The sequence below is a fragment of the Neltuma alba genome, unplaced genomic scaffold (assembly GCF_004799145.2).
Source record: "Neltuma alba isolate B1F8T4 unplaced genomic scaffold, ASM479914v2 tig00004991_pilon, whole genome shotgun sequence".
NCBI lineage: Eukaryota > Viridiplantae > Streptophyta > Magnoliopsida > Fabales > Fabaceae > Neltuma > Neltuma alba.
This window is the reverse complement of record NW_021633937.1, coordinates 30,895-57,309: the sequence shown is the minus strand read 5'-3', so window position 1 is coordinate 57,309 and position 26,415 is coordinate 30,895. Positions and strand designations below refer to the sequence as shown.

Genomic DNA, 26,415 nt, shown 5'->3' with positions numbered 1-26,415 from the left:
AAAAAAAATAGGATATCCTTCGTAACCAGTTTTTTAAAAGGGATTTTATAATCTTGAGGCAAATTTACTCTCACGTTACTTCGATCGAAACCCCATTTTGATCAGGAAACAACTCATTACCGATAGATGGATAGCGAGACACCAAAATCCACTGTGCGGAGAGAGAACAGGTAGGCCGGAGAAACCAGCATTGCCATTGGGAGAAGGACAAAATAGCCCTTAACGTTGCAGTTGGTTTTGTGTGAAAGTAAAAATCACTCAGATACTTAAAATTTCATGCCATCAATCCCCCCTTTTGGTTTAGCGTGACATGGGATGAATTTAAAGATGCAAAAGTTGATCATTAGAATATAGTGTGAGCATATTATTTTTCTACCGACCCAAACGTCCATCATTTACCAAACAGAAATCATTGTAAAATATATAATGGGAAAAACTTGTCTCGGGATTATCTATGAATTAATCACTCCGAATGGGGAAAACATAGCTTAATTATGAAATTAACTAGTACGCGCTTTATACTGGCAGACACTTCAGGTAAAACCAGCGAGAGAGACCGACCCATTTGAAGTACCTTTTGTCATAGAAGTTAAAGAAACCAACAAACCAAAAACAAGATACAAGTAATTCTGGGAAGTATCTAGGCCTCCAAAAAGGCAGGGATAGGGGGAAAATTATCCTCAGTTCCCACCATCAGAAAAATAGACTCTTCATCTAAGCTATGTCTCTAGAGAAAAATCCACTAAAACATGTCTAGAGCTCATCGTGAGAATCATCCTCATCGCCGGAGGCACCATCAGGGGCTCCACCTGACCTCTGGTAGACTGCGGTGATGATTGGATTGCAAACAGCTTCAACCTCCTGAGATCTCTTCATAGTCTTCTTTCTCTGCGTTCTGGTTGTCGTCCAACCATTCAAGGGCCTCTTTCACCGCCGTCTCAATTTTCTCCTTCTCATCAGCCTCCAACTTGTCGGCCAGCTTGTCTTTGTCATTAATCTGGTTCATGTTATATACGTTTTATTTATGTTTCAATGCTGTTACGAGCATCAATCTTCTCCTTGACCTTCTTGTCTTCCTCTGCGAATTCTTCTGCTTCACGAACCATTCTGTCGATTCCTCCTGGCTCAGTCGCCCCTTCTCATTTGTGATGGTAATCTTCTCAGATTTTCCAGTGCCCTTATCTTCTGCCTTGACATTCAGGATACCATTTGCATCCACTTCGAATGTCACTTCAATTTGAGGGGTGCCTCTGTTGAAATGTCATAGATAATAATATAAATAAATTTCCAAAATCACTTGAACAAATTTCAAAGCAAGAGCGTAGTGAAAGCAGGAAGCAGACCTTGGAGCAGGCGGGATTCCAGACAAGTCAAACTTCCCAAGCAACCGACAATCCTTTGTGAGGCTCCTCTCACCTTCGAATACCTAATCATGGATATAACATTACAATTAAGTCCAATTCATGGATCTTTCACCCAGTTAAGCATACTAAACTAAGGAGATATATCTGTTCGTGGGAAGGAGAGCAGTTGACTAAGGAAGCAATACCTGAATGGAGACGGTCGTCTGCTGATCCTGGTAGGTGGTAAAAAACCTGAGATTTCTTGGTGGGGATCACAGTGTTTCTGGGAATCAACTTTGTCATCACTCCACCAACAGTTTCAATTCCAAGGGTGAGTGGTGCCACATCCAGGAGAAGGATATCTGTGTCAAGCATAAGATGTTATTTTCTTGGTCAGCATTAATTAAATTATGACATTTAGCAGTAATCAAACACCAAGAGAATCAGGAGAAAGGACTAACTTACCTTTGGTTTCCTCACCACCCTCTCCACTCAAGATACTTCCTTGTACTGCAGCACCATAGGCAACTGCCTCATCAGGGTTGACACCCTTGTTGGGCTCCTTTCCATCAAAGTAATCCTTCAAAAGCTGTTGTACCTTTGGAATTCTGGTGCTGCCACCAACAAGAACAATCTCATCGATCTGACGCTTTTCCAAGCCAGCATCTTCCATAGCTTTCTTCACGGGTCCCATGGTCTTTCGGAACAAGTCATTGTTCAACTCCTCAAAACGAGCCCTAGTGAGTGGCTCAGAAAAGTCAACACCATCAAAGAGCGACTCAATTTCCACACGGACTTGGTGCTGGCTGCTAAGAGCTCTCTTTGCACGCTCACTCTCTCTCCTCAACTTTCCAAGAGCTCTGTTGTCCTTGCTAATATCCTTTCCATGCTTCTTCTTGATCAATTTGATGAAATACTCCATTATCCTCTGATCAAAGTCCTCACCTAATAATGGAAAAGGAAGGAGTGTTAAATACAAATAGCAGCGTTGACAACTGAATAAGACGGAATTCCAAAAACAAGACGCATTTATATTTTCATCGTGCGCTTAAGGAAGAGTGCTCACCTCCAAGATGAGTATCTCCATTTGTAGCAAGTACTTCAAAAACACCATTATCAATGGTCAAAATACTGACATCAAATGTACCACCTCCAAGATCAAAGACAAGGATATTCTTCTCGCCACCCTTCTTGTCTAATCCATAGGCAATGGCGGCAGCAGTGGGCTCATTAATAATTCTTGCAACATTCAGTCCAGCAATGACACCAGCATCCTTGGTTGCCTGCCTTTGAGCGTCATTGAAATAAGCTGCACATTTGAAAGGAAAACAAAATGACCAAAATCAGATAAAAATAAGCAGGAAGAGTGCTGAAATGTATGGAAAGAGAAATTGTTGCAACTTGCTCCACTAACCAGGGACAGTGACCACAGCATCCTTAATTTTCTTCCCAAGGAATGCTTCAGCGGTTTCCTTCATTTTACCCAGAATCATAGCGCTAATTTCCTCAGGGCTGAAAACCTTAGTCTCCCCATCCTTGACTTTTACCTGGATGTAGGGCTTTCCATCCTTGTTCACAATCTTATAAGGAACAAGCTTCATATCTCTCTGAACTTCTTTATCTTCAAACCTGTAAAACAGTCTGCATCAGTAACTTTATTCTCTCAGATTAATTATAACGTAGCAACAAGTGGATAACATACTTTCTTCCGATAAGTCTCTTGACATCGAAGATAGTCCTCTCTGGGTTGACAGCTGCTTGATTCTTCGCGGCTTCCCCAATCAATCTTTCACTGTCAGTGAAAGCAACCCATGATGGGGTGATACGGTTACCTTGATCATTGGCTATGATTTCAACATGGCCATTCTTGTAAACACCGACACAGGAATAAGTTGTTCCAAGGTCTATCCCGATAACTGTTCCTAATTTGGTTGCTTCCTCTTTTGCAATGGAAATTGCAAACAAACATCCTGCGGTGCACATTCTTCATGTTAAATACAGCACTTGATAATGAATTTGATTTTAGTCATAATCACGTCATTCACTCCAAAGAAATTTCTGTCGAACAGTCAATTGCTTGAACGTGTAATAAAATTAAATGCAGGAGAGCATGCAGTTATCGAAGTCAGAGAAATGGCATTGCACAAAAAGGTATCAATGAGGATGCATGATAAATGTTCAGCCTCAACTTGAAGAAAGTTGGCTATAAGCATGGAAAACCAGACCATTCAAACATCTTCGACGATACTGATTTGGCTCTCAGAGATTCATTATTGCTTTTTATCGAAATACCAACCACACAGTTAATTATGTGAATTTTGAACATGACTGCAGAAATGAATACAGTTCTAACCATCTATCCTATTAAGCAAAAAGACGTAATCCAAGTCCCTATTAACGATCAAGTTCAATTCATCATCATAGTAATGACTAAACTAAACTATGAGATCTCTAAACTCGAAAAGAACGAGTTAATCTAACACTCCTTCTAGTCGAAATAACAGCAAATCTTGCCATTGAACTAAATGGACATATTTTATGAATGGTAAACAACCACATACAAGATCTCGTTAAATTTGCAGAGCCATGATGGTCAAGTAAGGTCACCAATCAAGGACTGACAGAAATTCGTACAGACTAAAAAACTATCGTCAATAACGTAAATTAAGTGGACGATCAAGGTCAACAGGAAGCGAGATCTGCCGCATTTTTCAGCATCAAAATGCCAAATGAATAAACCAAAACCAACAACGTAGTATCAGATCTAAACCAGGAAAGGTATTACGTACCAAAGGAAATAATGGCCAGAACGATCAGAGATCCCCGTGCCCACGAGCGAGACATGGTGTCCTCCTCTCTGCGGGAATCACGTTGTGTGTAAGCACTCTGCGATTCAAATGAAGACAGTTGAGGTGTTTTCGATTCTGAGTAGTGGCCTCGGCGCTTCGAGATGCGCTCTTTCGGGCTATAGTTCTAATGCCAAGTTAGAGTAATTCGTTTGGGTCGCTTAGGCTCTTTATAAAGCGGGATTAACGTCTCGAGCCCGACTCTCCCGAACATGAGGCCCTGCGTCAAACATAAAAGCAATGCATTCGGACATGTCACTCGTGCTGACGTGGACCAATCAGAAGTCGTGGTATTGCTGTTTCCGCCAATAATATTTTTTCCGGTGTTGGGAACGTATCTGCCGTTCATCATAGAGATGTGACGTGGCTTCTGGATCTGGTGTGGGGAGACACAGTATTCATGAGGCATGCGGAACCATCTTGACCGTCCAAATTCGACGACAAATGCTCCAACAGTTTGCCATGTATTTTTTTTTTTATGAAAAGTTTGCCATATATTTTTTCCCTAAAAAACACATTTTAAAATATATGTAGAATATTATTTTTCCTTAAAAAATAAAATATTTTAAATCGAGAGGGAAAATAGTTAAAATGTTTTATGACTTATAAGAAAATTAACAATATTCACTTTTTGTTCTTAGTGAGAGGCACTTTGTCTTAAACCATTCTCCATACTATTATCATCTTGACCATTATAAAAAAACATATGTATTGAACCTATTGAGATAGGGAATTTTCTTTTTATTTCCCTTTTTCAAAGCCTTTTTCGTCCACGCCAGGTTACGGTGGAGGACTTCTAATATAGTTGTTCAGTGGTAATAAAAGCTAATGGACATAACTTAGAACTCAAGGCAAGGAAGTAGAAACAGCTTCTTCACACTTTCATCAAAAACCCTTAAATTCCATTTTTACCCCCTCTTCTTTTCTTCCTTTCTTACCGTTTCCGCTTTCCAGAAAACATGTTCCAGAATATCAACACGTATAAAAGAGGCCATTTTTTCACCAAAAACAAATAGAGGCCATTTGGGTTTGGTCTATGATCAACCATCTTCTTCGTCCTGTCTACTTGCTCGAGATGCTTAGCTGGTGAGATTGGAGTGGGCTAGTTTTTACCTTTTATCGTATCTAATTTATCCATAACCTTCTCTATTGTAAGTATAATCCTTAATGTTAAAATTAAATAAATAATTTGAGAATATTAAAAAAATTAATTAAGTTAGTTATTTATTACAAATATACCCTCTTCAAGTATATTGGAGTGAGAACCCTCCGCAATAAATAGGAATATTTATGAGAAAATAAAAAATAAAGTGAATTAAAATCTTACATTTAAAATCAAATCTAACTTCCAACTAATTTTTATACGAAGAACTGAAGGTTGAACTGTTAAATTTATTCTACTGCAAAAAGGCTGTGATTTAGTGTTAGCAGTCTCTTTTTGGTAATTTTATTTTTATAAACATAGCTATCCTCCTATTCTCGAGATTAAATAACAATGATATGATAAAGCTAGTGGATAAGAAAAACAAGTCAAGTAAATAATACTACCTCCGGTCCTAATTATAAGACCTAGTTGACTTATTTGAGGAGATTAAGGAAATAAGTTAAGTTAGTTATTTGTAATAAATAAGTGTTGTCATTCCTAAAATATCCTTGCTAATTAAGTGTATTGGCTAGAACTATGATTATAAGAAGAACTATCTTAGAAAAAAAATGCATAAATATGAGAGACAAAATGGATTGGGGTCTTATAATTAGGACTAAACAAAAAATTAAATAGGGTCTTATATTAAAGACCGAAGGTAGTAATGCCTTAAAGGTGATTAAAACGACAAAACAAGTCATCAGAGTGTTCGTGAAATTAAGCCCAGCGTCGAATCATATCATCTATGCACCAACAACGTTATCCAAGTATGTACCAATAGAAAACAAAAACGTTGGCCGAGTATGAGCTCAGCTGCAACTGACGCGAAAAAAAAAAAGCAACAGGGCCGCTGGCCCAAAAAAAAACGCAACAGGGCTAATTAAAATTAAAATAACTCTGAATCCAACTGAGCCCAGTAACATAAATAATCTTAACAGAATCATGCCAATAAGCATCAATTTGTTGTGAATGCGATCATAATTTATGGATATTCATGACATTCTAAAATTCAAAATTTAATTAATTACAATTTTCATAAATCATCTTATCTTATCTTTCACTTACATTCGTGGGTCAAACTTATCAAATGCACGAACATTTACATTCATTCGTCAAATACATCAAGGATTTTTTTACTTTTGTAAACTGTTTATTATAATACTACCTCCCGTCATTAAATAAGTATTAGTATATTGTCTTTTTAACTAATTCAAAAAAAACAAAAAGAGATAGTTAAAATATTTATTTGTAATTATTATGTCGAGAATTTGTGATGGATTTGCAGAAATGCCCCGCCACTTAATGATTGGAATAACTTGAAAATACGTTGTACTCGCTTGAGAAATTTAGTATAGTTTTAGGTAATAAATTTTACAATAAGAGATTTTTCAGTGATTTTTTCTTAATTTTATTGACATAAAATGATAAGACGTGGGACCCATCGATTTTAATATAATGTATTACTCCCTCCGTTCCTTATTATAAGAGACATTTGGTGCTTATGGCATGTTCCTATATACAAGAGACACTTAAAAGTTGTCTCTATTTTTTTGTGTTGATTTCCTATTTTACCCATATTTATTGTCTCCAACTCACACTCTCTCTCCTTCCCACTTCTCTTTCTTTTAATAAATTACCATTGTTCTCTCATGTTCTCTCTCCTTATTAATGAGGGTATTTTTGGAAAAAAAATTATACTTTTTACATATTAATTGTTCTTAACTAATTTTAACTGTTTTTTTTATCAACGTAATTCGGTTATTCGTCTCTTATAATAAGGAACGGAGGGAGTAACTAATAACGAAAGAACCATGGGATCCATCAAACTTGCTTCCTGCTCATATTCATGATCCAGCTCATCGGATAACATCACCCATCTTACTGTTTTACATAGGTATTGGGCTATTGGCACTGAAATGATGATCCAGAAATCTATGAATAAATGATGTATTAAAAAAAAAAAAGAAAGAAAGAAATCTAGGAATAAAGGGCCGTTCAAATTCCTGTGCAAAACAAATAACATTAAATAAAAGTGAACAAGAAATTCTTCCCGTTCCTCTTCTTTGAAATTTTCTCTTGCCAGCATCAAATCTTCATGTTTTCATTGGTTTTATAACACAATTTATTTAGTATGCAAATTCCTGTATCATCGCGTCCCCGCAAAAAAAATAAATAAATAAATGATGACTGAAAGATGGGCTTCCAATTCCTGCAGTTTGGTCTTGATATTCCTCTAATTTTTTAAAATTGATTCTATAAATATTTTCTCAACAATAATCAAGTATGAGAAGAAAAGAGAAAGGAAACTCAAAAATATAATTATGATGATTTAGGAGGAAAAAAACATATCATATTAACTCATTTAAAATTAATGTTTTGGGTCTTGTGAAGCCCAATGGGGGTACAATAAGAACGTTGTTCTAGGCCTTGCGAAGCAAAGGTGGTCCCTTTGTCTCCGACGGTACTTTGAGCAGGGCTCACTGCTCTCGTGCTCATCATCATCAATCATAGATTTTCCTGAACAAAATGAACTTAATACACCAATGAGGGAATTGAGTCTAATATAAAAAAAAAATTAATCTCTACAACGTGGTGAACTAAAGTTTAAATTCCCTTCAAAAGTGTTTCAATAAGAGGAAATCTCGGTTTTAAAAAAAAACTGTTTTTTTTACTAAAACATAAATATCCTTCTATTGAAAGTGATCCTATTCGAAATACTGCCAGGTACTAAATGTAAGCATCTGTCTCAATAAGAATTTAAATTTTAATTTGTCACGTTATTAAAAATTAGTCTTCTTGTTTTTTTTTTAAAAATGATATCACATCACCAAATAGATATGGCTAGCAATCTATTTTCGGGTTTGGTATACCTGCTTTCATAAGCCCAATAACCTACAATTTCACCAACGGTTTATATCAATTTTAAGCTGCAAACCAATCACGTCACAATTCCAACAAAATAAAGGAGAGGGAAAACGAAGTAATCCCTCAATATTTAACATCACATCATATTTTTAATATAAAAACTAATTGATTAATTTAGGTAGATTAAAAAAATTAACTAAGTCAGTTATTCATGATAAATGGATGCTGTCCTTTTTAAAATACATTTACTAATTATGTGTGTTAACTAGAATTATTATTTAATGAAACTTTGAATATGTATAACTACTATAAGGACTAACATAAAATAAATAAATAAATAAATATAAATAATAGAACTGATCAGGATCTTATATTTAGGAAAACTAAATGTTAAACTAACTCTTATATTAAGAATTGAAGGTTGTACCCAACTTCTAGACAGCATAACATGCCTAATTATAAAACAAGTTCAAATGCCAAAAAAACACTTATGTAAAAAGAGCTTTAACCTTAAATACTCTCGAGTCCATCATAATTTGTCTTAGATTTAAAGTGATTTGGGAATATCTTAAATTAAAATAAAAAATATGAATGCAAAATTGATTTTCCCACACCTAATTAAAAAACGACTTAAAATTGAATCTCTCGCAAACAGTTGGGATAAAATCTGAAGGAGCTTCTGTGTTTTGGGTCCTGTGAAGCCCAATAGGGGTCTTAAAATGAACGTGGTTCTTAGCCTTGTGAGGCAAAGGGGGTCCTTGTTTCCAACAATAAATTGGACCAGTCAGTAAAAAAATCATCGCTAATCCGTAAGATTCGAATCTCACTGTTAATTTGTAGGCAATTTGTATATCCCTCGGTACATCGCAGCATTTAATACCCAACCTCTGGGTTGATAAGCCATGCCTAACCATTAAACAAGTTCAAATGCTAAAAAACGTTCTTGAACTTTAACATTAAATATTCTCGATCCGATAATAATTAATTTCACATTTAAAACGATTTGAGAATATCTTAAATTCACATGAAAATAATGAGTGCAGGATTGATTTTTCAACACCTAATTAGAAAAAAAGGACTAAAATTGAATATCTCGCAAACAGTAAACTTAGATTTTTTTTCCCTCGCAAACAGTAAACTTAGATTTTTTCCCCCCACAATTTACACTTTTCCCCATCTTAATCTTTGTGTTTGGATAAGAACTGAAGTGATTTTAGACCATGGATTTTCTCAAAAGCTTATCAATCCAGCTTCTTCCTATACCATAATTATACCTTTTCAAACTGTAGTTTTTAGTTCGTTAATCACTTTATTTTGTTTTGGGTATTTGGATAAAATATTGTTTTTACTTGAAAAAGTGATTTTGAAATGGTTAGGAGATATTTTTGAATTAGCTTTTTAAAAATGATCTTATGAAGATGAATTTTATCTTGACTTATGTAAAAATATTTTTTTTAAGTGTTTCTGAAGCTTTCGAATCTTTCCTTAAGCCAATTTTTAGAATAAGATTTTTAGATTTTTATTGAAGGTAATTTTTAAATATAAAAAATATTTTTGACTTATATTAAAATTTTGAGAGAAAAAAATCAAGTAAATTCAATAAATTAACTTTTTGGGGCAGAGGATCAATGAACCTGGAGTCTTAACCATTTCAAATCACATGATTCGACGAAGGAGGGAGTAGAGAGAGGATGCCAGTGGGGAGCTTGTCCAATCTTGGCGGTCGGAACAACGAACTCATCCGCTTGAAAGAAATGGAAACAAATTAAATAACGGTTTCTGGTATACACTATACAATCTTCCCTCTTCTTCGCAGTTGAGGGGCACAGAGTAGTGTGAAAATTGTGAATGCTGTAATCTTCCACACCTTCCGCACTCTGCTCCCTCTGTAACTTCTCTATCACTTCAAACGCACACTTTTCTTTTTCTTCATATTTGCAGACTCCGTTTGAAACCCTAGCTTCCAATGGCGATTGCTTCTCACTCGACTCCGAGCTTTTCACCTTCTTTCTGCTCCACTCGGACCCAAATCACTCGCTTCTCGCGCTTTCCCTCCGTCACCTTGTCTCAGTCTCGTTCAAATCAAACTCGCTCTTTAACTCGTCGACTTATATCGTCTCGGCTCAATTCGTCTAAATTCTCCGATGCTGATGGCTTTGTCTCGCCTGGCAATGGAGATTCCCCCTACGAACTCCAACACGATTTTTCGCCTCAGCGTCAGAGGAGAGGATCGCCGGTGTATGTCACGCTTCCGTTAGATGCCGTGGGCCCGGAGGGACGAGTCTTGAGGCCGAAAACTATGACTGTCTCGTTCAGGGCGCTCGCATCCGCTGGAGTGGAAGGCGTGGTTTTGGAGATTTGGTGGGGTTTAGTTGAGAGGAATGAGCCTATGGTTTATAATTGGAACGGCTATTGGCAGCTCGTCAAGCTGGCTGGGACGTGCGGCCTGAAGGTTCGAGTTGTTCTTGCGTTTCATCAGTGTGGCACGGATCCTGCTGATCGTAATTGGTATGTGTTCATTGACTTGATTCTATTGATAAGGTTGGGGTGTATCGTCATTCAGAATATTTTAATTTTAGAATATAAATGATGCTTCTGGAATGTTTCTCTGGAGATTTAGAATATAAATAATAATGTGGTGGAATTACAACTGTATCGTCATTGTAGTGAATAGTTTGCATTTGATAGCGAGGAATCAAAGATTTTGGGATAGCTTTGGTTACAAAATGGATTATATTTTAATTTTTACTGTAATTCCCTAGCTCGTGCTGCCGGGAGAGATGGTTACTTTATTGTCTGAGTATGTTTGGAAACAGGGAAGCAAAGTATGACCTGTGAAGTCTTTCAGTTTCTCCTGCATCTGGTTTGCAGGTTGTATGAGCAATTTGTTGCTGTTAAATTTATCGGTTTATCGCCCTCCCTGGGGAGCAGCTTCAATTCTCATCATTGGACCTCTGCTTTGATCAATTTTCATACTTAATAGGCTCCTTTTTCAGCTGGAAGAAAAGGAAAACAACAAAGGGAGAATAAAATTAAGTATTACCAGTTCACATTTTACATTTCCCCTTGTTTGACCATTTTTATAATTTTCTTAGAAATGATACATTTGGTGGCTGTTCACCGGTCACACTGACTGGATCTTGCGAATCTTTAGATTTTAATGTTCGATTGACATTATAGTTAAATTAGCATTTAATAGTGGGTAGGAAGACAATAACTGTAACCCAAGGCTTTTTAATTGATGTTGTATGACTGCTGTCACTGGGTTAGTTGTGATATAGAAGTGGACTGTTTTAAGGTTTACTCTTCATGGCAACTTCTTTCAATTATTTTCTTGTTTCCAATTCACGAACCTTATACTCCGGAAGTTTTTTCCCTGTGCAGGATACCTCTTCCTCTGTGGGTGATTGATGAGATAAAAAAAGATCCAGGATTAGTATATTCAGATAGGTTTGGGACAATAAGTACTGAATACATTTCACTTGGATGTGACACACTTCCTGTGCTCTGTGGACGATCTCCAATTCAGGCATATGCTGATTTTATGAGGAACTTCAGGGACGCCTTCAGGCCTTACTTTGGTATTATCATAACAGTAAGCTTCTACCAAAACACTCTGGGATGTTAATCTGACAAAGATTCAGGTTCCCTCCTATTAGGGACAGATGCTTATCGTAGTTTGTTCATTGTGTAGGGAATACAGATTGGTATGGGTCCTGGTGGTGAATTAAGATATCCTCTCTCTCCTTCCCAGTTAATCCATGCTAGGCATACAGAATTTGGAGAATTTCAGTGCTATGATAAGGTGGGTCAGAAATTATGCTTCTGCAGTTCTGCTGTAAACTTTTCAGGTTCTAGTTAACACATTTATGTGTTTTGGGTAAATTTGGCATGACCGATTCACATTCCTCATCTTTTTTAGGTTCCTCTTTTTCTTTTTTCTTTTTTTTTTGCTTCTTCCTTTTCCTTTTTGGGCGTCCATGAATCGCATTTTTTCAACTGACAGTCATCCTTTTTTCTTGGCTACCTGTCAGTATATGATTGCATCACTAAATGCTTGTGCAAGAGATATTGGTATGCATGCATGGGGACAAGGTGCTCCGCATGGCACTGGAAGTTTCAGGCACAATTTGTTTACTACTAGTGAGTATAGCCCCTGGAACACGCCACAGGGTAAGTTTTTTCTTGAGTGGTACTCGGGGATGCTGCTACTGCATGGAGAAAGAATCTGTAGGGAGGCTGAAACTATATTTAGGGGTACAGAAGTCAGCATGTCAGCAAAAGTGGCTGCTATTCACTGGCACTATCTGACTGATTCCCATCCATCGGAGTTAACCGCAGGATATTACAATACTTCTGAGAGGGACGGGTACTTACCCATTGCTCTTATGTTTAGTAAGTATGGATTTGGTATATGCTGCTCATGTTTTGAAATGCAAGATGCAGTAGAAAATAAGAGAAACCCAGTTGGCAGCCCGGAAGGTTTTCTTAGACAGCTGGTGTTGGCTGCTAGGCTCTGTGACATACAACTGGAAGGTCAAAATTTTTCGTCCAATTTCAATGATATGGCATTCGAGCAGGTGCTGAAGATGTCAAAGTTATACACACAAGGGGTGGAAAAGCGTCCCTTCTCTTTCAACTTTGTGAGAATGGGCGGGAAAATGTTTGAATCTCGTTTTTGGGACCGATTCACTCGTTTTGTGAGGCAAATGTCAGATGGGAAAATTTTACGAGCCAGACTAAATTCTGTTGGTGACGTGCGTCTTAAGTCCTTGACTAGGGCTGCAGAAGTTGGACTGTATTACTAGCACTGCTAATCCAGGTTCCGCCTGCTGATATCAAGGATGCATATAATCTGATGAGTTCGGATATAGTGTCGTAAAATGTGTACTGTTTAGTAAATGCCTATTCTTCACATGGTTCCTCAATTGCTTTTGCCGCAAATAGTTGCTTTTACAAAGTACCAATTTACGTTGCCTTCCTGATTTTGTAAATGGGGGGCATATTATTCATCAGCTTGTTCCCGCATTGCAAATAATTGAGATAGAATATTGGAAAAAATCTGTGTAATCCGTATCCCATACATAAAAGCATAACCTCCCAGCTTCTTTCTTCCCAACAGGTTTGACCAGTCTTAAAGATTCGAGGGTCAGAATTGCAACTATCGTCTTCTTGTTGCTCCTTGTTGAACTGTATCCAGGTTAGCATATTCGCTCATCTTTGTGCACATGCGAAAATAAGCTAAACGGCATGATAAAGTCAGCTAAAGCAGACTCTTCTACCCATTTGGTCGATCGTTTGCGGATCCATGGGGATCTCGTAAGTCGTAACCCAATCGAGTGGTATGGGTCCTTTGATGATGGGAACAGTGAGGTAAGGAGCATCGGCATCAAAGTGCTGAGGGTAAGGGGGGATTCCAGTATCTACAAAAACACGGTGGAGCCAGGGAGAATGATACCTTCCAAATTCCAAAATTTATATTAAATGACTGTTAGATTCTCAAAAAATTGTGAAAAAAAGAAGAAGAAAAAAGTTAAGTCAAAGTGTCAAACAGTTGTAAATACAAGTAACAATTGCAAATAAAAAATTAATGACAGATTTGTGCAACGAGATGCCCCCTGGACTTCATTTTGCTCCGCTGGCTGATTCCCAGCTTTTTTACTTCTTGCAATGCAGGACAGACTTTTATTGCTTTCCGCTCTACCGGGAAAAGAATAAAGAAAAAGTGTCATAATTTGCAATGGTTGTATCAATGTTTTTACGAATTCCACTTGTCATTAAATGATTAAATTTAAGTTTTGGGAGGTAGTTATCATTCGTTCTATTTTTTTTTTTTGTTAATAAGCTATGTGACAACATATGATCCAATAAAATTATGAAAACTTTGCATTGATTGCATCATTAAATTAAGTGAGTGAACGGATAAAATCGTAGAAATCTAGTAGAACAGGGGGAAAAGCCAGTATAAAAGCAAGTTATTCATTGCAGAAGGGACATTACAGATAAGCAATGATATGACAAAAGGGGTTAATCGATTTAATTAGTTGTAATGAATGCTTAAGAATGGCAAAGTTAGGAAGTCACCTTCATGGTAAGTGCAGTGGGTTCCAAGATGTGACCAGCTCCATCCAAGTATTTTCAATCATTAATCTTTAATATCTGTAACTTTATTTGTTCCTCTGGTTATACCTTAAAAAACGAAGTTTTAAAAAGTTAACAATCCCTGCATGACTGATCTAAACTAGATGATTCATACATCACATGAAATCTTGTAATTAAACCGTTGTAATCGCAACACATTAATGTCCACTGTGTGAGGGTATAACTGAACTTGACCCTCTTCTTGATATCAGATAACAGAAGATTTCCTGAAGACAATCGTGCTTGACAAATAATGCGGGATTATCAAATACCAAACTCAGTTCTAAAAGCCTCCTATAACTTGAATAAAAGGTTTGAAATAATATATATACACACACTACCTCCGATTTTCAATATAAGAGCTAGTTGACTAATTTGATTATATTAAAAAAATTAATAAAGTTGGTTATTTGTAATAGATAGACATTGTTTACTAGAATATTTTTGTTAATCATATGTATTAATTATAACTATCATTTGAAACATTTAACATGTGCAACTATAATGGCTAACTTAAAAATAAATAAATACGAAAAATAGAACTAAATTGAATATCAAACTAACTCTTATATTAAGGAGTAGATGTCGTATATAATAGGGAGGAGGAGAATAACAGGGAGCATGATGGATGGAATAGGGATATTTTTTTCGCTTGACATGTCAAACAAAACGAGATTTTTTTTTTAAAAAAAATTAAGATTCTCTACTCCTTCTATTTATTTTTTATCAATATTTTACGAACAAATCATGTTAATGATTGCTTAACCTGTAGGAGAGAAAATGCAGCTGTCTAACTCGTTAAAAACGGGCAACTAGCAACCACCACACGAGTACGTACGCTAATTAAGCTCTCATATGTACTATTATAAATCTCAACGTGCAATTTAATACGAATTAAATATTTGACTTCCAGCGTGCAATTATTATTATCATGGCAAAAATTAAGCTACGAGTCTACCACCTATCTGTTCAATTGCAAAAGCGATGATAAATACAATTGGATTTCAGAACACTGACCCCATCATCTCACTTTAGCTTTATGATCTCTAATTACAATCGATCTTGGCCTTTTTTTTTCCAAGAGTAAATCATTTCCCAACCCAAACATGTCTGTTTCTTCTATGCAGAGAGAGAAAATAATATTAAGTACCTCCAAAGGCTCTAATCTTAAATATAAAATGAAATTTATAGTACAATTCGCACTAGATTTTACATTTAGGATTCAAAACAGTATCATAATTTCAAATCCGTAACGCATGGGTAGATTGGGATGGTGAAGTTAAGGGGGGAAATAAAACTTCTAATTAAGAAATGTGGGAGTGTGTGTCTCTAATTAACAAATGCAACTAAATGAGGAATGATATGATAATTAGTTGAACAATAATTGATGTTGGTCTGCCTTTTACTTTACTATTCATTTGTGTGTTGGAGGGATGAATGGCCCCCCTTGTCAATGACGTATTTACGTCTGCCCTCTCTCCAATCTACCCAACCAAACTCACAAGCCAAGAATATCCAATCGGTACACCTCTTTTCAATCAATTAATTTTTTTTTTTTAAAGAAACTTCACATGATATCGGACGATCGCTCCTTCTCAGCCAATTTTAATTTGTTTATAAACAAATTTAAAATGGCATAAAATATGATTTTCATCTTTATTTTATCTTATTTTTAATTCATATTTTATGAATTAATTAACGATTAATTAGGAAGTCAAAGCTGTTCGTCACAGAATTAAAAATTTATCAAAAGCGTACCATTAAGGTTTCTGTGAACAGAAAAGCTTCTGAGAGTTATCTGATGGTATTTGAATTTGACCTTTTAATATTGTATATCAAATAATTATGAGAAATATAATTGATATTGATATGAAATATGAATAACCAAAATTAACCTAATTATCAAAACTAAAATATTTAAGGGAGATATTTTCCAAGACCCATGGAGAAGGGGGAAAACGTATGAAATGGTTGTTTTTTTTTTTTTTGACCGGCGTATGAAATGGTTGTTGATTTTTGGCTTTTTGCCGTTCACGACTGTGTGATCCCCATTCCCCTCGCCGACGGAAGGATACCGAGGGGGGAGTGGTGGAATTACCAAAACGACCCGGCACAGTACAATTAATGACATGTTCAGGTGAAAGTGAAGCCGTGAAACCTCCATCATACTTTGATAGCAGAGACATCTGATCTGCAAAACCCAAACCTCACAAATTTGGTTGAGAATGGTGCAATGTTCTAATCCATACTTTTATTAACCTCAGGCTCATAATCCTCACCTATTTGTTTATTTATTTATATTTATTCCTCCCTGTCCTATATTTAAAATTTAATTGAATTAAAGAGTTTCATTTGTCTGCCTGCTCAGCTTTTTTATAGATTTCAGTTCACTGAAACTCACAGTCTTCCGTGCCTCTGATCTGATCCCATTTTCGGTTTTCGACTTCTTCTTCCTCGATCACGGCCGCCATGCCTGGTTTAGTATCCGTCAAAACGCCGCCGGACGCTGCTCCGCTTCGAATCTCAGTGCCGGAAGCTCAGACCCCTCAGAGATCTGACTCCTCTAACGTTAAAACTCCGTCGCCTCTTCCCAAGAAGCCGCCTTCTCCTTCACCTTCCCGGGTCAAACCCTCGCCGGATCGCAAAAAGAAGCTCCCTGATTCCCCTAACCCAGCTCTTTCTGAGGCTTCCCTTGACAACCCCGATCTTGGTCCCTTCCTTCTCAAGCTCGCTCGAGATACCATCGCCTCCGGCGAAGGTCCTGCCAAGGCTCTTGACTATGCAATTCGGGCCTCCAAATCTTTCGAGCGATGTGCGGTCGAAGGGGAGCCCAGTTTGGACCTCGCCATGAGTTTGCATGTCCTGGCAGCTATATACTGTAGCTTAGGCAGGTTCGAGGAGGCTGTGCCAGTGCTCGAGCGGGCGATCCAGGTTCCCGATGTCTCCAGGGGTGCGGATCACGCTCTTGCTGCTTTCTCTGGTTATATGCAACTGGGGGATACCTTCTCTATGCTTGGGCAAGTTGACAAGTCGATCTCATCCTATGACGAAGGCCTGAAAATTCAGATCGAAGCATTGGGTGAGACGGATCCAAGAGTCGGAGAAACTTGCAGGTATGTGAGTTTTCGCGCCTCATATTAAATCTCCCATTTGACGCGCTTCCCGTGAAATTTGCTTAACATCTTTGTATGATAATTATACCTGCGAGCAATTATGAAATTGAATTTCATAGCTGTAAATTTATGTGGATTACCAAAACCCTTTTGATGTCTTAAACTGTGTTTTATTGTCACCTGAAAAACTCAACTATTTGACTTCCCCTGTCTGTATTTGTCCGCTTGTTACCGAGCATTCTTCATAAGTATTTATAACGAAAAGTCACCAGAGGATATATCAACTATGTTGAAATTAATCTCGAATAGTTGCATCATCTGGGAGATGTCTGTCCCCGTAATCCACTATTGTGTGTTTCTTCAGGTCTGCTTTTGGTCTAAAGACTGGATGTGCAAGGAATGTAGTAAATTGATATATTCTAGACACATATATCTGCCATTCCTATCATTAACTTTGTTCGGTGTTTATTGACCCGCACTTGGGGATAAATGTTGCTGTAAGATGCCTGTTCAGTTGTAATATGAAGCTCGAATTTTTAAATGACTTTCCTAAGTTTATTAAAATTGTGTTTTATATGCCAGATACTTAGCTGAGGCCAACGTTCAAGCAATGCAGTTTGATAAAGCAGAGGAACTGTGCAAAAAAACTCTTGAGATTCATCGAGCACATAGTGAACCAGCATCTCTTGAAGAGGCAGCAGATAGAAGGCTTATAGCACTTGTATGCGAGGCAAAGGGAGATTATGAGTCAGCTCTTGAGCACCTTGTCCTTGCCAGCATGGCAATGATTGCAAATGGACAAGACAATGAAGTTGCTTCTATTGATGTCAGTATTGGAAACATCTATATGTCTCTTTGTCGCTTTGATGAAGCTATCTTCTCCTACCAGAAGGCCCTTACTGTCTTCAAATCATCAAAGGGGGAAAACCATCCTTCAGTGGCATCTGTCTTTGTCCGCCTTGCTGATTTGTACCACAGAACTGGAAAATTAAGAGAGTCCAAATCTTATTGTGAAAATGCTCTAAGAATATACTCAAAGCCTGTTCCGGGAACAACACCAGAAGAGATAGCTAATGGGTTGACAGAAGTTTCAGCCATTTTTGAATCTGTAGATGAGCCTGAAGAGGCTCTGAAACTCCTGCAAAAGGCAATGAAGTTGTTGGAGGATAAACCAGGACAGCAGGGCACAATTGCTGGCATAGAAGCACGAATGGGTGTGATGTTTTACATGATTGGCAGGTATGAAGAAGCAAGGAACTCTTTTGAGAGTGCTGTGGCAAACTTAGAGCCAGTGGGGAAAGGAAGTCTGCATTTTTTGGGGTTGTTTTGAACCAGATGGGATTGGCATGTGTGCAATTATTCAAGATAGACGAGGCTGCTGAATTATTTGAAGAAGCAAGGGCGATTCTTGAACAGGAGTGTGGTCCATGCCATCAAGATACTCTTGGGGTATACAGCAATCTTGCAGCAACTTACGATGCTATGGGAAGGTGATATCATTTTTACAATATCCTTGCTTTGTTGAATAAGTGTTTTCTTAAGTTATTCATATTTGCCGGTTTAAAGTAATCTACCTCTAGTTGATTTCATCTTTAATTTAAAGTTTATCAAGGATGGTATCGTGATATATGATAGCCTTACGAGAGTCAAGTCAGCAAACTAAGCAGTGTGATTTTTTGGGTAGCATATGCTTTGCTGGATGGTTGCGGAACTTGCGCATCTGCGTGAACTAAATGATGTATTCCCCCAGCCCACACAAAAAAGAAAAGAGGGGGGGGGGGGTCCAAAACTGGAACATTAAAAGAATTTTTTGAGACGTATTTTGCGTGAGATGTGTCCTTGGGAACTTCAAGTTTGGAAGCCTTTGGATTTTGATGTCATCTAATTTTCTGATTTTGAAGCTGATGATTGTGTCCGTTTTCATCATTATTGGTTTTATACTCTTAATTCAAGACTCTGTTAATCATTGATCTGTTGCTCGGTGGTCCGGTTGTCTCATCTTATGTACCTGGCTTCCACTGTGGGCATGAAGCTGGATTTATTGTACTTCTGATGTTTTGTCTGTGGTCTAATTTATTAGTGGAATACAGCTCTTTGAAATGAGTTTACTGTGGATTCTTTGATGCTGAACCATACGTCTTTAGTTCCTAACCAATTTGATGGTGTTCTTCAGAGTGGGAGATGCGATTGAGATCTTGGAGTATGTCCTTAAATTGAGGGAAGAAAAGCTGGGAATAGCAAATCCTGATTTTGAAGATGAGAAGCGAAGGCTGGCTGAGCTTCTGAAAGAAGCAGGCAAGACACGGGACAGAAAAGCGAAATCTCTGGAAAACCTCATTGATCCCAGCTCAAAGAGGACAAGGAAGGAGGGGGCAAAGAGGTGGCCGGGCTTGGGCTTTAGAATTTAAGTAGACTTTCACACCTATATATGCAATGCACGTTCTGTAACATAGAATATCTTGTATAGGTTTAAAGATGTAATCTGAGAGCTTTCCTGTTTCTTGTTCTTTGGCGCATTTGTTTTACTTATTTCATTGTTTAATCAAATGATTGTGTTGTGACCTTGTAGCTGTACCACAGAATCCCTCCGCTGTTCTCCTTTCCGGCAAGAAAAAGTTTGGGAGAGAATTTTATTCGAGTGAATATGCTGATAAGGCCTTGTTTATTTTGTTCTCTTTTCTTTTTCCCTTGGTTGTCCACATTGGTAACAAAATTGGATCTATTGAAGTAATTGATGGGATGGAGTATACTATTTAGATTATCCGGATTTTGGTGACATGTTATGTCCTTCCATTGATTTTCCAGCAGCTACTGTACACGCGATAGCTACGCGATCCGCTACTGATCACTAAGAGGTAGAGGCAGTAATACCTCTACTATACGTGATGGAATCATTGCTCATTCCCCACTTTATTTTCATTTCCCTAAATGAAGGGACGTCAAAATATCATGGAAGGTCTATTTTCAAAATTTTGAGAATATAAATTTTGGGTCATTTTTTTTTTCCAGATTGAATGAGTGATTGGAACGAGAGCTTTATTCTATCAATAAACAAGTATATAAAAATGGTAGTAATTGACTAATTTCTTTCCATTCCCCCATAACCACACCAGATGAGACATAAATATCTGATGATAAGATAAATGTCAACAACAAAAACGACAAATATATGCGCCACAATATACATATGAAGATGGTGGTAGAACATCAACCCTGTAAATGCCACAATCTCTTTAATTTAATAAAGAGCTTCGGCATAAACAAGAGAAAACTAATGATGGATCATGGAGGTAAAGGTGAATTTGTGTTGTGTTTTAAAAAAATTTCAATATATTTCTATAATTAATTTAATTTATCTGAAAATGTATCTTTTTCCACCGATTGCCAACTAACCATTGACTAACCAAAATTTTATCGAGTTTGTCTTGATCTTATTTTATTTATTTTGTCGTTTTGTAGGTTCATGGGAGGGTTTTCAATTGATGTCGAAACTAAACACGAGACAAGTTTAATGAAAGTTTACATCGGGGTTAGTGGATTTTCTAGAAAGATGCCACCCGCGTTAGCTATCTTTATTCCTGGCCGGTGGAGGCTGGAGGGTATGTCTATTTATTTAATTTAAACAGATAGCGAAAGATGTCAACAATTTTACGGACACATAATAGAAATCATTATTTCAATTGTTAAAAAAAAATCATATTAATTATTATTTATAATTCATTTTAAATTATATAATATTCAAAGACCATTCTATTGCTCGCAATTTAAAATCAATAAAACATGCAAAATTCTATCCCTTACAAAATTGGATTAATTTTTTTTTTTCAAATGAAAGATTAGAGTACTTCTCTAATCATATTTATAATATGCTTCCACTTCTGATGTGTTTCATTATAATTGAAAAAAATAAAAATTTATTAACTATCTTAAAATTTAATAGCCTTCCAACTCTACCCTCACTTAACATATATATATTCCAAGAAAATAATAATATATGAAATAATATATTAGGAATAAATTTGTATATTCACAGGAAGAATTTAATGAGACGAATTGTATCAACAATTAAGAAACTTAATTTTAACTGATTAACATGGATTTTTTTCTTTCATATATTTTATACTCCTTTTGTCTTAAATGTAATACTTATTTTGTAGTGTAATTTACACTACCAAATGAGTTTTATATTTAGAACAGAAGAAGTATTAAAATATGTTATGACTTATGAATAAAACTTTCAAACGGAATTCCCTCTAACCAAATATTTAGAAGTGGGAATTAGGGAATGTGATAGTAAAGATCTTTTCAGTTCTTACAGTAAAAGTGGTGTTTTAAAAGTGTAATTTTTAGTTACAGTTAATCGGAATCCTAAGTGAAATAAAAAGAAAAACTACGTTTTTCTAATCCAAATGGTTCATACTTGCACTTGTATCACCATTATCAATTCCCTTAGGGATAAAGTAAAACCACAAATCACATAGTTATGATTGTTATAGTTGCAGCGCAGGTTCGAAAATGCCAAACACAAATGGGAGCCTCCCTCAAGGCCATGAAAGAACAAGGGTGAAATCACAGTAGAATCTCAACAAAGGAACAAAATTACCAAAAACAACCCAGTAACAATAGAACAGCTTACAATGATAAGTTTAAGTATACTTATTTGTTATTGGGATTTGCTGGTAATTATTATTTTTTCTTGAGATCTCATTGCAATTTTCACACAGAACAAAACCCGTATGCTTTATTGAATCAAAAAGTCAAAATTATATATCATGTACTGCTTAGACAAGTAAGTTATTTAGATCCTCTCTCAAAAGCTCTTGGAGTTGAATTATAAACTTGGAAACTAATTATAAAGAGACTGTGTCTTCATATCACTGGCAGCTTAATTCACTATTGTGATGAATCTGGAATCAGAATTGCTTCCTGTTATCCTGCTTTGGCCGACAACCTCACCCAACATTATCTCATATTCCCAAAATTCAGTATCTGTCATCCACGTCACACACCCACGTGTCAATATCTGTTGGTTCCATTCGACCACGCGCCTTATATATAATTGGATTCGCCTCGTGGTCTAATCTGATTACTCAAATGTTTAGAGATGGTTTGGTCTAACAGTTGCCATTTTTGTTTCTCAATTATATATTCCCACTTTTCAGTTGAAGGCTGTGCATGAACAGAAAGCCGACTTCAACGATCATCCATCTTTTTATGTCCCACACGCACAAGAAAAAAACCAAATCAAAGATCTCTCCTTTGATCAAATCAATAATCACACATCAAAGGGGATTAATAAATTGTGAAGCTTTTCTTTTGCAGAATCATCGGTTTAGATAGAGGGAGTGGGACATATGATCAGATTTCAAAGTTATGTCCTCGTTCATGAACGGTAATAAGTTAGGTTTTAGCATAAAGTTCCACAAAAATTGGTGTACTGGTCGTATATATGCTTCTGTGATAGTGAGAAAATTTGTTGATATGATGATTCTGAGGAAAAAAAGCTTGCATTTCCATTTTCTGAGGAGGAATTAAACTTTTGGATCATAGAGAGATAAGATATTAAATTCAGTTGTTACACTGCTGAAGAAGGTAACTAATTAAATTACCTTATTTTAAGAAAACATGTTGATGCAGCGTCAGAATCAGAGGCAGGCAGAAATTTAATTTGTCAGAATTGGAATCATGGGATTTCTGAAATGATCAGAATATGTTCATTATGGATTGATCATTTGCCCGTTTGAATTTGAAGTCTTGCCATTATATATTCATTTTGGACACCTACATAACACTATATGGTGACAAAGACTGGCTAGCTCCATCAATATTTTTTAACTTATTGTTTCTTGTAAGCTTACTCTGGTGTTATATAATCATTGGCCTTCTTGGTTTAAGTGGAATAAGCAATTTAAAATCCCACCAAAAAAAAAAGCTCAACTCTTTCAAACACATGATTATCTACTACTGTTATCTCAACTCATTTCTTTACTTCTTTTTATCTTTGCTTTTGTGTGTGTGTTTTTTTTTTCGGTTTTCAAAGTCCATATACTTACAGTGTTTTGTCATATTATTATATGCATTAATTTCCAAAAGAAATACACTTTTTCCCTTTTAATTTAATTAACTATAGGTTTCTCCACCATTTTGGGTTCCACGTCTTATAACGGCGGCCATGTTAATAATTTGACAAGGACAAAATAATTCTTTAAGAAACAGAATGTGTATGAAGCCGCCCGCTCAAGGTCCTATATTTCAACATCATAGTGTACTTAGGCTCTAAATAGAGAGGATTTGTGTCTGCAATAACTTTCTTCTCAACCAAAACATAAGGGATATCGGATAACTTCCATGAATTTTAATTTGTCGACAGTTCAATATCATATGGCTGAATTATTGATTACTCGTTCCACGGAAAAAATCTAATTCATTCGATTATTTAACTCAAGACTTAGTCAATATCAATCAATTATTTATCTGAATCACATATATTAAAAAGTTGTTGAAGTTAATATGGCTGATGGTCTTACCACAATGTTCCAACGTTATTTGCAATTAAAATCATTAAATGATGTGTGGGTCTTTCTTTTACTAAAAGTGAAAACATTTTATTTCTAATAAGGAGAATATCCATAAAAAAAATTTACAAATGCTTTAAACATTCTGTCATATAGGCTTGCAAATGCTTTAAATATTTCTTACAAATGCTTTAAATATTTTGTAATATAGTGGTGTATATTAACAATCATAATAACTGTTAGACTGTAGTGTCTTGTTAGAACTATAAGTTTTTTCAGTTTTAAATGTAAGAGCTACTTATTAGAGAAATTTTATAATTTTATTTACAAGATTTCAATTTTTTTTGCTTCATTAATTAATTTTTTTCAAACATAAAATACAAGAGTGAATTAAATTTTGTCTTCTTTCTTTATGAGGGGTGTCTTAGAAAAATTATTACAAAATTCTGACATATTAATGACAAATGATTAACTCAATTGATTTTCTTAATTTATATAAATTAGTTAACTAGTTTTAAAAGATTGGAGTGAGTATTTTATTTAACTCAATCTTGTGCCATGCGATCATTGTAGAATTGATTGTCTATATTATATATAATTTCTCTTTATTAGGCTTCCTACTCCCATTTTGTGCACACTCATATATGATGATAATTGAACGACTCAGCAAAATTTATCCTATTGTCTTTTGCTTTCCTCCTTAATTGACTTCCTTCTCGAGCTTTCTTTTTCTAAGCTTTAGTCATTCTAGCACTTTGGGCATAATAAAAAGAAGAAATTAAAAACATAAAATTGTTATAATAGCATATCTATACTTAGAATTTCTGCCCCTCCCCCTCCTCGTTTCTGCATTTTCAGATAAAACTGATATATTGGATTTTGCTATTCTGAGTAGACCTTTCAATTAACCACGTTCAGCAAGTTGTTTTTCTTGGTTTGGAAGTTTGCTATAGCCAGGTAAGTGATAAATCTTTTGAACAGTGAAGCCTAAATTGCTCTCTAAAGTCTCCATCAATCTGATGTAACAAAAGCAGTAGTGTACAGGATTATTGTCTTAAGATTTTTTTTTGGGCTAAACTATGGGTATTTTTTTATTTGAGACAATTTTATTTAAGACGTGTGGGCATCTCTCTTGGTAAAAATTCAAAACTTGATTTACCACGTTGTGAGGGATTAACCCTTTTATTAGACTCAATCCTTATTGATTTTGTCTCAAGATTCTCAATGGCAAATGGAAGAGATAATTAAGTGGACCCGACAGAAGAAATATGGTCTTTCTAGGTGGTGGAATATATTAATGGTTATTACACACATATATATAGCGGCACATTATTACAATTCACTTTTCAGCTCGCAAATTAAAAGTGAGATTCTCGGAAAAATAGCTGTCATCAATGTGTGAAAAATCTACCTGGATTTCTACTTTCTGCTGTTTGTATCCAATGATTAATTCTGTATATATGGAATCTGAGTGTGCATGGTAAGAGAAATTAAAATTTGCATTCACTTCTGAAGTGATGAGTCAAAGGAAAATAGAGCCACACACTTGAAGTTATAGTATTTAACTATTTATATTTATACTTCATCTGTCCCTGATCACAAGTCTCAGTTTTCGGATTTAATTTGTTGTATATATGAATTTTGTCTTAGCTTAATAAAGATGCACTTTTGAGTGATAAATTATTATAGTTAATGTAAATTTTTCAAATATGAAGTTTGAAATCTCTACCTTACTTAAAACAACATTGTTTTTTCTGAAAAAAAAAACCTTTTTACTTCACATTAGACTGAAGGATAAATATGCAATTTTACCCATATCTTAGCGTTTAATATCCTGATTTTTTAATAGTACAATACTTATGATCTTATTTTTATGTAACCAGCATCTTGATGTTATATTTTAGTTACGTGTAACACTGTGCTAGATTTATTATAAATAAAATTAGGACGCTAGATGCACTAAAATAAAAAGACCATGTGTAAAATTGGACAAACAAAAAATGGGATAAAAATATTGAGTAGAGAGTTTAGCTGAGAAATAAAACCAGGGTAAAATTTTACTTTTACCCTGAACTGAATTTCATGATAAATCTAGTTCCGTGGGAGTGGGCATTGAGAGAGATTGACCCGTAAGCATGCAAGCAATTAGCATGAAGCAAGCAACGAGAAGACGTAGTAAAATTGAGTGAAGTCGCTTTCTGGAGAAATGTGAGATGACCTCAAACACAGTGCCAAGCTGGTAAGTGCCAAAGAAACCATTACGCCTCTATATATAAGTTTCACAAGCCCCAACCCTACATGTCATGCATATATATCATATACCACCTTTCCTCCCCTGCCACCAAACTCCATTTAAATCCCTCTCTCTCTCTCTCTCTCACTCCGACTCCATCACTCTCTTACTTCTTATTCACTCTTCACTTTCATTAACCCCCCCCCAAAAGTTCT

General features: G+C 35.9%; 2 protein-coding genes and 1 pseudogene across 2 annotated transcripts; 2 read left to right on the top strand and 1 right to left on the bottom strand.

The window, feature by feature from the left end:
* Positions 1-564: 564 nt before the first annotated feature.
* On the bottom strand, positions 565-4,382 carry LOC114746421 (luminal-binding protein 5-like; annotated as a pseudogene).
* Positions 4,383-9,904: 5,522 nt separating this feature from the next.
* Positions 9,905-13,362, top strand: LOC114746423 (beta-amylase 3, chloroplastic). Its single transcript, XM_028934651.1, has 4 exons — positions 9,905-10,706; positions 11,583-11,793; positions 11,893-12,003; positions 12,233-13,362. Exons 1-4 carry the CDS (start codon positions 10,165-10,167, stop codon positions 13,004-13,006), a joined length of 1,638 nt encoding a protein of 545 aa, XP_028790484.1. The 5' UTR covers positions 9,905-10,164; the 3' UTR covers positions 13,007-13,362.
* Positions 13,363-16,417: 3,055 nt separating this feature from the next.
* Positions 16,418-20,121, top strand: LOC114746422 (protein KINESIN LIGHT CHAIN-RELATED 1-like). The gene is given in 4 exon segments (XM_028934650.1): positions 16,418-17,452; positions 18,035-18,726; positions 18,729-18,942; positions 19,626-20,121. Coding segments are annotated over 4 exon segments (1,785 nt in total). The 5' UTR covers positions 16,418-16,808; the 3' UTR covers positions 19,861-20,121.
* Positions 20,122-26,415: the final 6,294 nt, after the last annotated feature.